The sequence below is a fragment of the Cebus imitator genome, unplaced genomic scaffold, assembly GCF_001604975.1.
Source record: "Cebus imitator isolate Cc_AM_T3 unplaced genomic scaffold, Cebus_imitator-1.0 Scaffold61, whole genome shotgun sequence".
Lineage (NCBI taxonomy): Eukaryota > Metazoa > Chordata > Mammalia > Primates > Cebidae > Cebus > Cebus imitator.
The window spans coordinates 5,716,110-5,730,365 of record NW_016107376.1 but is presented as its reverse complement, the minus strand read 5'-3'; the positions used below and the strand labels follow the sequence as shown (position 1 = coordinate 5,730,365).

Here is a 14,256-nt window from a genome sequence, read left to right as displayed (position 1 = left end):
CCTTTGAGTTAGTCACTTCACCTCACCTCTCCATGGTGGGCACCAGTGAGCTGGCATGGTGGAAGTCAGATCACATGCAGGACCCTAGCTGTAAGGAAGGCAAGGAAATGCATCTTTTAAGATCCCCAGCCTCTATTGTTTAGAAAGGAATTCTGGTGAGGGATTATGGGAGGAGGCTGTGTGAGCTAACCTGCCCTATTTTGGCCAGTGAAAAATAAGGGGAAGTGCTCTGGGGAGGTTCTGGGAGAGATTTTCCTCCTTGATAAAAAGAAACACAAGGAGAGCTCTCTTTACCATTCCTCCTCTTTTCTGCTTTTGGACACAGGTGCAAGGAATATGAAGAGTTGTGAATAACCTTGTATATATCTACAAGGCAGGAGATGCTTTTCCTTTTTTTTTTTTTTTTTTTTTTCCAGTGGGCTAGATTCAAGCCCTCTAGTTTGCCTACCCTGGAATAGACTACAGGGACCATGGGACGGTAGGTAGACCAGTTCTTCCTTTTTGGGAAAAAAGAAGGCCAAAGAAGTCCAGAAAACAGTCACAGATTTTACTCTGAACAGCCCAAATAACTAGTTGTCCTGTCTAGATACAGGGTCTGAGATTTAATGCATTTTCTTGCTAGAAAATTCAAAATATATAAAAGGATGTTGCACTCAAAGGACCTCAGCTTCAAATTTTCCCTGCCATTGGTGCTTCATGCCTGTGGGTTGTATATTAAAGAGGCTGCCTCACTCAGTAATCACAGAGTGTGGAAGGAAAACAAATAGTTGTTGATACAGGTAATGTTCGTGTTTCCCCACTGCAGCAGCATATGGCACTAGTTGTAATGGCCTAACATAAAGCATTCCTGGACAATATTAATGACCAGCTAGGTTAATGACCAAAGACTCAGCCTCAGGCCCTGAACATATTCTCCTGTTCATTAATCCCTAGGAAATGACCTCAGCCATGTTCATTATGGCTCAATTACACTCACATTCCCTCATGAGAAAAGAAAGCATTGCAGTCCTAATACCAAGCTATATCCTTTTTTTTTTTTTTTTTTACCTTGACACATGGGCAAAAAAGACACAAAACAAGTTATTGGTCCCAAGGTCAAGCATGTAAAGGAAGCAACATGATTGCCTTATCGGCTCCCAATCATCAATAAGAACTAAATTTGGGACCTCAGAGGTCACAGAGCAGGCAGACCAGGACTGACACATCCTCTGAGTGTTCTTGGAAGGCGTGATAGGCACTAAGCACATGTTAGCCTCAGTTGTTCAGGGTTTGGATGAAAATCTGAAAACTCAAAAGGCAACTCTTCGCTAGTACGGAAAAAAAAAAAAAAAAAGACTTCTTCAGATATCAACCTATCATTCAATGAATCAGTATTTATATGTTCCCTCTGAGTAAAGTCCCATAGACAGGTTGTAAAAGAGCATCAAGGAACATAAAATCAAGTTACACAGAATGAACATACCCCATGGTGGCTTGAAACATGCCCTGAACCACACTGATGCCTCCTTCATCAACAGGCAGTCTATATGGTTTCACCTTGGATCTAGCCTTAATGACGTGTCTGTAACCAAGAAGATGCCACAGGAGCAAGCCTGCATGACTTCTGAGACCAGGTTATGAGAGATCATGCAGCTCTGCCTTGTTATTTCAGATATTCAGTTTTGGACCCTGCGCCACTGTGCAAATCCACCTACCCTGAAGCAGCCATATTTTGAGGACGCCCACACCATGTGGGGAGGCTCTCGTGTTATGGTTCACAGAATCAGCTGTGGTCCAGCTGACAGCAGCATCCATCACCATACATATAAGTGAAGACTTATCTCCAGAAGATTCCAGGGCCAGCTGTTGAATCACCTCAGCCATCAGCTCTTCACAGCTGAGGCTCCGGTGTGGAGCAGAGACAAGCCATTCCCACTGTAACCTATTGAAACTCCTGACCCACAAAAAGTTTTGAGGGTAACAAAATTTTGTTTTGTACTGAATTTTGTACAAAAATTACAAAGTGTGGGATAGTTTGTTATGTAGCAGTAGTAACTGAATCTCCTCTCTCTCTCACACACACACACACACACACACACACACACAATAAATACATACTAGCCACCTTGTGAGGCTTAGTAATAGTTTGCATGTATATGTTCCTAGTTTGGCCACACCTACAGAAATCTTTGCGGAAGTGCCATCATCTAATGGAACTACATTTAACCTGCATCTATTAATAGCAAAAATTATCAAGCCTTCTTCAGTGGGGCCATCTGACACTTTGAATGTAAAGAAAATTAGTTCCGAAGTCAAGGGAACATTGATTGGGTACAAACACTGCCTTGCTTCACAAGGTGATAAACTCCTTCTGACTGTCCGTTAGAATGCGCCTCTCTCAGGCCTGTCCTCCTATTCTTTCTTCTCTACAGTCTCTAGGATTGCTGAGCTTCAGTGTCACTGCCAGATATGCCCCCCACACCAAATCCAATCCAGGACCTACCCCAGCCGGTACCTCCAACTGCCCACCCTCCACCTCTGCTGGAAATCTCATTATTTCCTCAGGACCTTCAGCTTTGTAGTCCTCAGTCAATAGGAAGCTATTCTTACTCAAATAGTATTTCCCACTCCAGAGTGGCTTGCATGTGTCATGGTCCCTGCACCTCCAGGAGCCACAGAGTGGTCCCAGCTGGCTCCTCCCTGTGTACACCCCTGTCATCCATCTCCCATCCAATCCTGATAGCTCTCCCTTCAGAATGTTCCAGAATTAATTCCCCCTTCCTCTTTTCTTATTGCCAGCTTCGTGCCACCTCGTTACCTCCCACCCAAATTCATGCAATTGCCTCTAAACTGGCCTTCTCCTTCCAGTGTCCCCAGCACACCCTGCCCTTCACCACAAATTAAACATTCCGATTCCCATCCCTACCCATTAAATCAGTCCCATCCAAGAACCTGGAGAGGCTTCAGTGTCTGCAGCCACAATCCAGATGCTCCCGAGAGCATTTGCAATGTCCTCCCTTATCTTTAGCCAGCATTCCACCTCCTCCATGAGACAGACCCTTTAGCAAATACCAGTCCCTCCCTTCATACTCCCACATCTGCCCTCCCCAACCCTACCCTCGGCTGTTTATCATTTCCTTCTGAATTTCCTAATGATTTTGTTCCCTCTGAAGCTACTCTTTCCCTCCCTTCCCCAGTCAACATGATATACACTCTTCAAAATAGCTCAATGACATTTTCTACAAACTATCTGGACTAGGTTTCTAGATCTCACACCCCTGTCCCTGCCCCTGCCTCTGATTTCTTCACATAGCTTGTTAGTAAATACCACACCTTCCATGTGGGGCATTTCCCATCATGCAATGTTACCTAAGCATGTTCAGTGCTTCTTATTTCTCTAATGAGACATAAGAACCCAGGCAAGGGCCATGCACTGTACTCACCAGACTTCCTCCCAGAGCCTGGTGTGAGGCTAAGCTGCCAGGAAGCAGTCAATCAATACCTCCATCTACCAAACATATTGAGAAGAGTGCACACTACTGGAGCCTGCTAAATTCCTTCCCACCCAGGGGCCACGGCCCTGGTTGGAAGGCACACCCATGACTTTTCCACCCTTGGCTGCTTCTTGTAACTTACCCTTCAGCTCAAATGCGACTTCTTCTAAGAAGGCATCCACAATCACTCCTCTAAGCTGTCATCCAAGCACTGTCTCCAAATAATCATTTTTAATTCTCTATAGGGCCCACATAGTAGTTCTCCTGTTTATTTTCAATGTGAGTGTGTGTGTGTGTGTGTGTGTCTTTCCTCAGGAGAGTGTAAGCTTGATGACAGCAAAAAGACTTTCTGTCGGATTCACCACTGTATCCCTCCTATTGAAGCAGTGTCTAGAAGAGAGTATATGTTAAGTAAATATGGGTTAAATGAATCGATGAATGAATGAAATGAATGAAAAAAAAATAGAGAAATATTCTATACTCATGAGGCACTCACAATCTATTAAGAAAAACAGATACAAATGTCAAATACCATCTAGCAATAAGTAAAATTATGTATATATGAAATAAAGGAGAAAGAGAGGAAGGTAGAATAACATTCCAAATAATAGAAAGTGTACAATTCAGAAGTGCACAGGCTTGAGCCTGCATGTCATCTGTTGGGGGCAAAAATGTCCAATGCTTCATGAGAGTATGAATTTTGAGGGGTGGAGGGACTGTGGGACATAAGGTTGGGCAGGTAGGCAGAGACCAGATCTCTAAATGACTAATGTGGTATATTAAAAAGCTAGAGCCTTATCCTATGTAAAATTAGGCACAACTGAACAGTTTTAGGCAGAGAAATTAAACCTTTATTTTATAACTACCACTCTAAAGAAAGTACAGAAGACAGGCAACAGTGATAAGAGACTAGAAGCAGGAAGACCAGGTAAGTGGCCCTGCAGGTAACCAGGTGTTATGGTTTGTAACTGTGCCCCTGCCCAAATCTCAAGTCTGAATTGTAATCCCCAGTTATGAAGGAGGGGCCTGGTGGGGGTGACTGGATGGCAGGGGTGGACTTCTCCCTCGCTGTTCCTGCGACAGGGAGTGAGATCTCATGAGAGCTGGTTGTTTAAAAGTGTGTAGCACTTCCCCCTTTGCTCCCTCCTCCTCCTGCTGCCATCATTTAAGACGTTACTTCTCCCTCTTCATCTTCTGCCATGACTCTAAGTTTCCTGAGGCTTCTCCAGCCATGCTTCCTACACAGCCTGTGAAAGTGTGAGTCAATTAAATCTCTTTTCTTTATAAATTACCCAGTCTCAGGTAGCTCTTTATAGCAACGCGAGAATGAACCACTACACTAGGTATGAGAGAGTGGGGGCCTGGACTCAGGCAGGGTAGGTGAGTACCTAGGAGGGGCCAGATTCAAGAGAAAGTGAGGCAGAAGCAGCAAGGCCCAGCTGAACCAGGCAGATGAGTGAGAGCAAGGACTCAAAGGCCAATCCTGGGGTAACAAGCACAATGGTGCCACCACCAACCACGGTTGGGGAGAAGATCATAAACTCTGCATTTGAGCTGGGCTGAGGTTTTCTGAGTTTCATATCCCTGTGGAACAAGCAGGAGAATAAATCTGATAAGCACTTGGACTCACAGTTACTAGGAGTTTGGGGCAGGGCCTGAGCCCAAGACATGATTTGGGAGCCATTAGTGTACAGATGACAGTGAAAACCACAGGTGCACATAATGTGCTTGGAAAGATGAATTAGATCTACCACTCAGGAAATTGCTTCTCCAGGTCCAGCCTGTGAGGCTAAGATTTCAATATCCAGGATTATAAAAAGCACTCATCACAATGCAACAGAAGTTGCAGGCCAGTGTTGCCTTGACATTGGAATTCAGTCTCCCCACTCGATGGGAACCACATGGTCTGGGTAGAGCGTGTTTTCAGGACCTGTGATTACTATCAGGCTAAATACCATATGTTCCATTAAGCTTCATATTCCGGCATAGAAGTCAATGAGAAACTGCTACCTGCACCAGTGACACATGCTCTCCAAACCACTATTACACTTTGCAAAGCTGCTGTACAATTAATTTTTAGCAGAGATGCACTCATAGCTGCCCCATCATGTGTAAAATGTATGCATTTTGCCTTCGCCAGGGAGAACATATTGCAGCCCATATTTTAGTCATCTCCCTTCAAAGGGTAAGAAATTTTCTGAGTTATTCAAGATAGGAATGCAAATTTAAATTTGCTCATGACTAGAATGGCTCACAAGACCAGAAGAACAACTGTTTTTGTGAAAGCACTAGCTGATTGTCTAGAGGTGGTCACTCATTGTCCAGAGACTGGGATGAAGAAGGAGAGAACTGGGCAACTTGCTTTTAGATTTATTTTGTCTCATGCAAGAGTCCCATGAGATGAATTCAGGCAGACTATCATTTCATATCTTTTTATGATGAAGGAAGGGGCTACTAGTATGTACTGTGCTATTTGCTTTGGGCCAAAAATAGCACTAGGAACTTTACATGCATATCTGGTTGAATTATCCCAAATCTCACATGGTAGCTATTATTATCTCATTTTACAGGTGGTGAGACTTGTTCAACCTAGCATAAAATATTTAGACAACTGTGCTTCTCCATTTATATTTATTTTGGGGACAACTGAAGCCATGATTTGGGATCTACCGATGCTTTACCTCCCCGACTAGTTTAGTAGATGACCTATCAGGGTATACCACTGTAATAGGTGTCTATAGGTATCGACAGTTTTTACCTTCCTGGCATTCCCTTCTGATAAAATAGCATCCTCTCCCCTGATAATGTAGCTCTTCTTTTTTTGCAACCTGCCCTTCCCACCTCATGTGATTCAGACAGAGTTATCTGCCAGTTGACTCCTTCCTTACTCTCAACAGATCTAGAAACATTAGCCAGCCTGATTACTCAGAAATCTCCTTCTCTATACCCACTAATTGGCCTGCAACAAGCTTATTATTCAAGAGATCCAAAGACAGCTTATAAAAGATGACCATGAAAGAGAGTCCTGCTCATTTACCTACATTCACTAACTCCAAGAACAAGTAGCCCTAGAGCTGCTAGGGGAAGAACCTGCCAAAAAATAAAGTCAACACAAAAAAAAGCAGAGCCAAGACATGGCAGAGCCAGAGAAACAGGGTTCAGATGCCACCATTCAAAGTCCTTGATCCAGCCTCTCCTGGAGCTGGTTTATTCCTGAGACTCTCTGGTCACATCAGTCAATAAATTTCCCTTTTTGCCAATGCTAGCAGTTTAAGTTAGTCTCTGTAAATTAAACTTACAGAAACAGGTCTGGCAGAAAATGAAATCAAAATATATTCAGCAAAATATTATCTAAGTTAGTTTTACAGTCATTGATTTCAAATTTCACCATTTGAAACAGATAAATTTATATATTGAATAGCAACTAAAAAATATTAATAGCAAGATTTCAAAGATACCCATTGGTAAATTTTATCTCAGGTGCAATAAGCCTCTGACTTAGAGGTAACAATGACAGGACCATTTCTCAGAGATTTTTTTGGCAATTGTCTTATGAATAAACCAGAAAGACAGATGATACTAAATATCAGTATCACCCTTAAACCCAAATACCTAGGACCTCTCCCCTGGATCCCAAGCCTGGCTGGCCATACTCCGTATACAGTGCTTTGGGTGGCTACACTGTATTACCATGTAATTATTATTCTCCAGATTTCCATAAAAGTTGTCATTATCACTTTTTTCAAATGTATGCATGAACCATCATGACAACTGGAGTAATGTCACAATGTTGTGTGTTTATTTATTTTATTTTTTATTTATTTTTTTGAGATGGAGTCCCACTCTGTTACCCAGGCTGGAGTGCAGCGGCGTGATCTCGGCTCACTGCAACTTCTGCCTCCTTGATTCAAGTGATTCTCCTGCCTCAGCCTCCCAAGCAGCTGTATTTTCAGTAGAGCTGGGGTTTTACCATATTGGCCAGGCTAGTCTCGAACTCCCGACCTCAGGTAATCTGCCTGCCTCAGCTTCCCAAAGTGCTGGGATTACAGACATGAGCCACTGCACCCAGCCTATATCTCAATTTTATCATAAATTATCTGAGTCATCTTGGGCAAGCCCTTTGACTTCTGTCGACCCCTGCTTCATCAGCTAATAGGAAGATGTCGTGCCTAAACTGCCTGGATTGTTGAGGATGTCTGGTGGGACCCAGATGGAAAAGCACTTTGAAAAACACAGAGATTATTAATTTAAGAGCAAGAGTCCTTAAGACAAAACTCAATTATATTCTATGCTTTTTGCCAGTTGGGATCTGGGGAAAAGCCATAGGCTTATTCAAAATTCTAGATCTCTTTTCAGGATCTAATCTGAATCTGTCAGATTAGACCTGTCACAGGTCAAATGTAGAGAAGGATTCGATTATAGTAATAGAACTAGGATCTTGGTCATACCTCCAACCTGCCTTTCTGACCTTGCATTCCTTTGTCATCTACAGGAAATCTGCCCAAAGCAGTCTATTCCCCATCTCCCAAACACGATCTAGACTTTGCTGTGATTCAACCATTCCCCACACCTCAAATCAGCTCTCTTAACTCATCCATCACTCAACATCTTACTTGAACCTCAAGAACAAGTTCCTCCACTCTGACAACCAGTGCCCCCTAGGGCTCACTTGGTGATGAGTTATGCACTGTCTCATTATAGTTCTTATGTGATTCTCTGAAGATATCCTGTAAATTTCTGATTGTTATAATTCTGGCGTATCTCCAACCTGTCTTGCCAATTAGATTGTAAGTATGCTAAAGCCAGTCACTGCCTTGTATTTTTCTTGCACAAAGTAGATATTCAGCAAATATTTGTGGATTAGTTAAAAAGAAAATTGTCCAGAGGAGGAAAATGGCTAAGAAAAGAATTTATAATGAAATGAAATGAGGGAGATAAAATCACAGAACAGCAAGTTATTCATTGAAATCTATTCAACATAGACCAGGGAGCTGGTCTATTCAAAAGAAGCCCAGAAATCTGAAATCAAATTTTTAGAATGGAAAGAAACTTCAGGATAATCTACTTGACATTCTTCATTCATTGTGGTTAATCACCCACTAACTTCTCTGAGTTGTGAATTGAATTTTTACATATTAAAATTTTTATATTATAAAACATGACTCTAGGCAATTTCCTAGAAACAAGGTCTGAGAGAATAGAACCTTGAAAAATGGCAGGTATTTCATGGATATGAAAAATACTTCTTGTTGGAGTCAAGTCAGACACCTTGAGCCAGACTTGTATCACTTTTTATTTTATACTTCAATATGGAAAAGAACAGATGATTTACAGAAAGACAGGATTCCCCATCTAGAAACACAGAAAATGCTGACTGGTTCAGAGGGGAGATCCCTTCAGGAGTGAATCCAAAGTGTTAGAAGGTCCTAGAAGTCAAATTGTTGAGCTTTGATATGTTGTCAAAGAAAGCACTGGCTTGGGACTCAGGGGACTTAGATTTTTAGACCTTGCTTCATCACTTTCAGTTGTGTGACCATTGATGGGTTCCCAGATTCTAATTATCAGAATTTTTTTGGTCTAAAAATAGGGTCATGGATGGAATTAAATGAGATGATGTATGGAATGACACCTTGTTTATAGAAAAGCATAATTTGCATTATTTATTATCCAGTTAATTTACATTAAAAACTATTTTAATCTAGCTGTCCCAAAGATGTGAGCTTTTAGAATCTAAGAACCAAAATGTCATCATACCACCACTGAAGACCCTTGGTTTCACATCCTTATCCTGGCTTTAAAGAAATGATCAGGCCGGGCACGGTGACTCACACCTGTAATCCCCGCACTTTGGAAGGCCAAGGCCGGTGGATTGCATGGTCAGGAGATGGAGACCAGCCTGGCCAACATGGTGAAACCCTGTCTCTATTAAAAACACAAAAATTAGCTGGGTGTGGTGACATGCATCTGTAATCCCAGCTACTCAGGAGGTTGAAGCAGGAGAATTATTTGAACCCGGGAGGCAAAGTTTGCAGTGAGCTGAGATCGCGTCACTGCATTGCAGCCTGGGCAACAAAGCAAGACTCGATCCCCCCCCCAAAAAAGAAAGAAATGATCAATGAATCCTCAGCTCTAGCGTGTTCCAGCCCTTGCAGCTTTCCCTTAATTCATACGCCCTCAACAAATGACACACAGCCAAGAGTTTCCTGCTCTACAACTAGTCACATCACTCTGAAGGCTCCTCACAGTTTGGTGAACACAGAAGTATTTTCTTTCACTTCCTGAGATTCTTGCAAAGATGGAAGAGGCAGCTTTTCAACAGCCTGAAAGGCCACCTCCACCACCAGATCCTGTGTTCTCCCCAAGCCTACACTCCTGTGGTCATTTGAGCAGCTCTGTCTTACATGGAGAGGCATCACTGTCCTCTGTGAGCTCTCCGTTGAAAGAATCGGTGAGGTCCTCCCATGCCAAGATGGTCCAGGCATGCTCACCAACTGGCACCCCTCCCAGCTGACCACAACCCAGCCGCAGCTTGGAAAATGCCGCTGAGACACTGTTCAAAAGTCAATGGTTTTTGTCCAATAGACAAGCTTAGGTTCTTGTGGGGTAAGATTCCTGACAGCAGAGTATGAGTGAACACCAATGATCATCCACGTCAGCTAATAATATGAAACTTATGTGCCCTGGAATAAAAGCCAGAGTGGGAATACACCCCACCATTCTCAGAGCAATACTGCTCATGTGCAAGGTTGGAAATAGAGACATAATGCTAAATAAAGCCTTCGAATTGGCTATCCCAGAACTTCATCTGTACCTTGTTGCTTAGAGATCTTAAATTGTGTTTAACAGATTGGAAGGGACCCTGGACATCAGACAGCACTCTCAGTTAGCAAATGGCATCACTAAGGCATGGAAAAAGTAAGTGACATTCCCAGGATCACTCAATGAGAGGCAAGGCTAGAATGGAGCGCAGGGCTGTCCAACCCTCCAGGTTCTGTGGCCGATTCTGTAACCGAATAAACATGCTCTTCCCTGAAGCATTTAGCATCTCAACTGAATGTAACCTCTGGGTGTCTCCTTATCCAAAAGCAAGGGGTATGGCCAGGTAACTTCCCCAGCTAGCCCTTAGCCCCGATGATTCCACAGCACAAAATCAGAACTGTAATCCAGCAACCTGGTATCAACTTTCCACAGACTGTGAGGTTATGAGGTCTGGCTCCTGCTATTATGCCAGGCTACTTTCCTCAGTGAGCAGACACTCGATAAATACTAACAACTGATTGGCTGATGAATGAGCAATAAATAATACTGTTTACAGCTTCCTTCCTGAACTCATAGCCAAAGCGACTCCGCTAAATGGCTTCTTTCCCTCCGTTCTTTCCTCCTCGGCTTGCTTATAAATTTTAAGACATATCATACAAGGTGTCAGGGAAGCAATTACTTCGGGGTTTACCCTTAAAAACGAAAAAAAAGTAGCACCAAAGTCCATAGGGAAAAATTTCCCTGAACTAAACCTGAACTAGAAAATGTACACTGACTTGAATTACACGCAGTGTTCCACGGTTCTTGAATCAAATGGTCCATCAGGGTATCAAGAGCTCTTTCTCCTGGTTTCCGAGAGATGAGAACACCATCCTTTATTCCAGGCAAGAGGTGAGTACCAGGGAGTGAGCTAAGGACAGAGGTCACTGACAAATGGAAGGTAAGGTCTGAGATGTAGACCCCTCCAGGGCAGCAGCCGTAGTATATGGTAGACCCAAGGACAGAAAAGCCCGTGTGTGTATGCGTATGCGTGTGTGTGTGTGCAAGCGCGCACGCGCGCGTGCATATATGTGTGCATTTAACAGCAGAAATGGATGCTATTCATTCAATTTAGATACCGAGGATTTATGCTTAGGGGCTTGGAATAAAGCAGATACACATCTTTGTTCTAAGCACAGAGGAAAGGTCCAAATAGAAGGCTAAGGCAAGCAGATCTCACTCTCCCTGAAGCTATTTTCCAAGAAAACTTTTATCCTCTATATTCACATTACACAGGATTTATTTCTGTTAAGTATACTAGATACTGCACATATGCATGTGTGTGTGCATGTGTGTGCCTGGATTTCAGTGCATATAACCCAGGTTCCCAGGTTCCCAGAAGTCTCCTAGTCCCCAAAGAGACTGCATTTTAGTGCCAGATAGCATCACGAATACTCAATGACACTCTAAAATTTCCTAAACAATTTATTTGACCATAGGTAGACGATGGAGGATAAAGTATCATCAGACGATGGAATTGGTAAGGGAAAGAAGTCAGGTAACGGGTAATTTCTCTTGAAAATGACAATTTCATTCCTTCTAGTCCTTCTCTCCCAGTGAAATCAGAAGTCAGCAGAGGCCCATGAGATAGATTTCAGGTGATTCACCTAGCTCTGTGGACCCAATGGCGTTCTGAGCAAGAAATAACCAAGATATCTGTTCCTTTGAATTTGACCAGGCTTGCCACCCAGGGGGCCGGCTTGCCACTGACAGCTCTTCCAAGTCACCTCCACAAACTCATCAGGCCTTGCAAAGCTGCATTTACTCTCCTCAGTCAGAAGACACAAATCAATATACACAGAAGCACTTAGGCTTGGTTCATAAAACCTCCTGTGCAAATGCTGGAACCATTTCCATGCCAAACCTGAGGCAGGCTACTTCTGACGACAGCTAGCATCACTGCGGTGTGCAGGGGACCCCAGGAGAGGAGACAGAGTGCAGAACCATGGCCAATGCTGAACCCAGTGTCAAGCCAGAAGCCAGCTGGGCTGGAACAGGATAGCGCCTATGTCCTTGTGCGCTTTCATAAGGCAAGGGCAAGGGCTTTCTTCACATGGTGAAAATTCCAGAGGGGCATAAGGTGAGTCAGCTGCTCACACCCAGATAAATGCCTGGATGAGGCCTGCCAAGGTTTGCCATCAATGGTAGATAGGAAACAAGCTGCTCCCAACTCAGCAGCCGAAGCGTCACTGAGGCCACAGCGAACCTCCTCCACCACCTCTGCAGGGAAATACGAGCAGATATGTGGGTGGCTAGAGAGAAGACCTCATTCCATCACCCCATGGGCAAAAGATTCCACACTTGCCAGGAGAAGATACCCAAAAACAAACAAACACAATTGGCTCAATTTAGATGCAAAAGACAAGGGGGAAAGGATGCCGGGCTGGAGGAGGCATCCTAGCAGCCTATTTCGAGGGGCTCTTAGCACCTGTTTGCAAGCACAGCTCTCAAAATAGCATTCAGCAACAAGTTTCTGAAATGGCAAATCTACAGCTTCTTCTCCCTGCGAGTGCTTTGTCATGCTGATACTCTGACCCAAGAAAGCATTTTCAAAGAGCCTGCGGGATAAAGCGGAGCAACGCTGAACATGTCTGCAGCCACTGCAGCGGCAGCGGCAGCCTGCCAGGGGTGCAGGGGAGGCTGGAGTGGACTCTGCTTGGGCCCCACCTCCTCGCTCGACACTCACCATCAGCAGGCCGAGAGCAGAGTCGGGCACCAGCTGCACTGCCATGGTCTCCGATTCCCATGCACGAATCTTGCTGCGTAGTCAGTCCGCCTGGACCCCGGGTGGCTACAGAGCATCCAAAGGCACCTGCAGGAAAAGCAGCGGAAATCCAGACTTAGGGAGCAAAAGGCTCAAGGGGAAAGGAGGCCACCTTACACAGGGTGGGGAGGAGAGCAGGGGATATTTGGAAAGAAGACAGGGTGGGAACTGTGCTTAGGGAGAAAAAAAAAGAAGGAAAAGAGGAAGCTGCAGGTTATTTAAAGGTGAGCCCTCCCTAGCTTCACTAAGCTGCACAGACACAGAGACTGCATCAAACACAAATGTGAGAGCTTAGAACATGGAATTTTTAACTGCTACCTTCCCCTTGGCAGCAAGTCTTCCTTTAACTGACAATTAAAATAAAACATTCCTTATTGCAGATAAATCAAGCAGCCCGAGCCACCCCCTCTCTCTGCATCTCTCAGCAATTCTGCTGCATAAACATGCTGAATGTCACAACATACCGCTCGCAATCTGGTCAGTGTCTTCTTTGCTGCAGATAGGTGTGTCCCTTTTTGCAAAATCAGATATCTGGGAGTGAGGGAGCCGGGTCTGACCATGAGGCTCCAGGCAGTCACTGGAGATCAGCAGATGCCCTCACCATCCCCGAGGAGGAAGTCACTGAGGAACTGACCCTTCCACCTTCCCCTAATCTACTTCTCCTCTCCAAGTAGACTGGCCAGCTCAGCTCCCGGAAGGGCTAACATACTTAGGAGGAACATGGAATTGCACTGCCTGTTCTGTGAGTGTTCTGATCTCCCTGGCTGTACCACATGTACGCCGCATACAGACACACTCTACCTCTCTCTCCTCCCTTCCTCCCGCCCTGCCTCCCTCCCATCCCTTCCCTCCCATCCCTCCACAGGGCTGCCTGTTAGGAATTTTGAAGGAGCCTCCCTAGCTCAGGGAGGCAGAGGAGGCAGATTTGTCACAAGGGACACTGCTTACGAGAAAAAGAAAAGTTAGCCTTGAAAATAATATCATGCAGCCTTTTCCCTGGAAGATGTCAATGAAGGGAAAAGAAGAAAAAGAAAAAAGCCTGCCGAATCTTGTTATATAATGGGTGACTCAAAGGGCTTTCCAGAGTCAAAGAGTTAAGAAAATTAGACATCTACTGGGCACAGTGGCTCATGCCTGTAATCCCAGCACTTTGAGAGGCTGAGGCGGGCAGATCACAAGGTCAGGAGATCAAAACCATCTTGGCTGACACAGTGAAACCCT

The 14,256-nt window shown here is 44.3% G+C and overlaps 1 protein-coding gene across 2 annotated transcripts in view; it reads right to left on the bottom strand.

Annotated features, from left to right (window-relative positions):
- FRMD4A (FERM domain containing 4A) overlaps positions 1-13,850 on the bottom strand; it is a 679,547-nt gene extending 665,697 nt beyond the window's left edge. For both annotated transcript variants that reach the window (XM_017529828.2, XM_017529827.2), the window contains exons 1-2: positions 13,500-13,850; positions 12,958-13,083 (exon numbers count right to left, since the gene is read on the bottom strand). In XM_017529828.2, the coding sequence (XP_017385317.1) occupies positions 12,958-13,002 (45 nt within the window). In that variant the 5' untranslated portion in view covers positions 13,003-13,083; positions 13,500-13,850. The remainder of the gene's footprint in view (positions 1-12,957; positions 13,084-13,499) is intronic.
- Between the last annotated feature and the right edge of the window lie 406 nt (positions 13,851-14,256).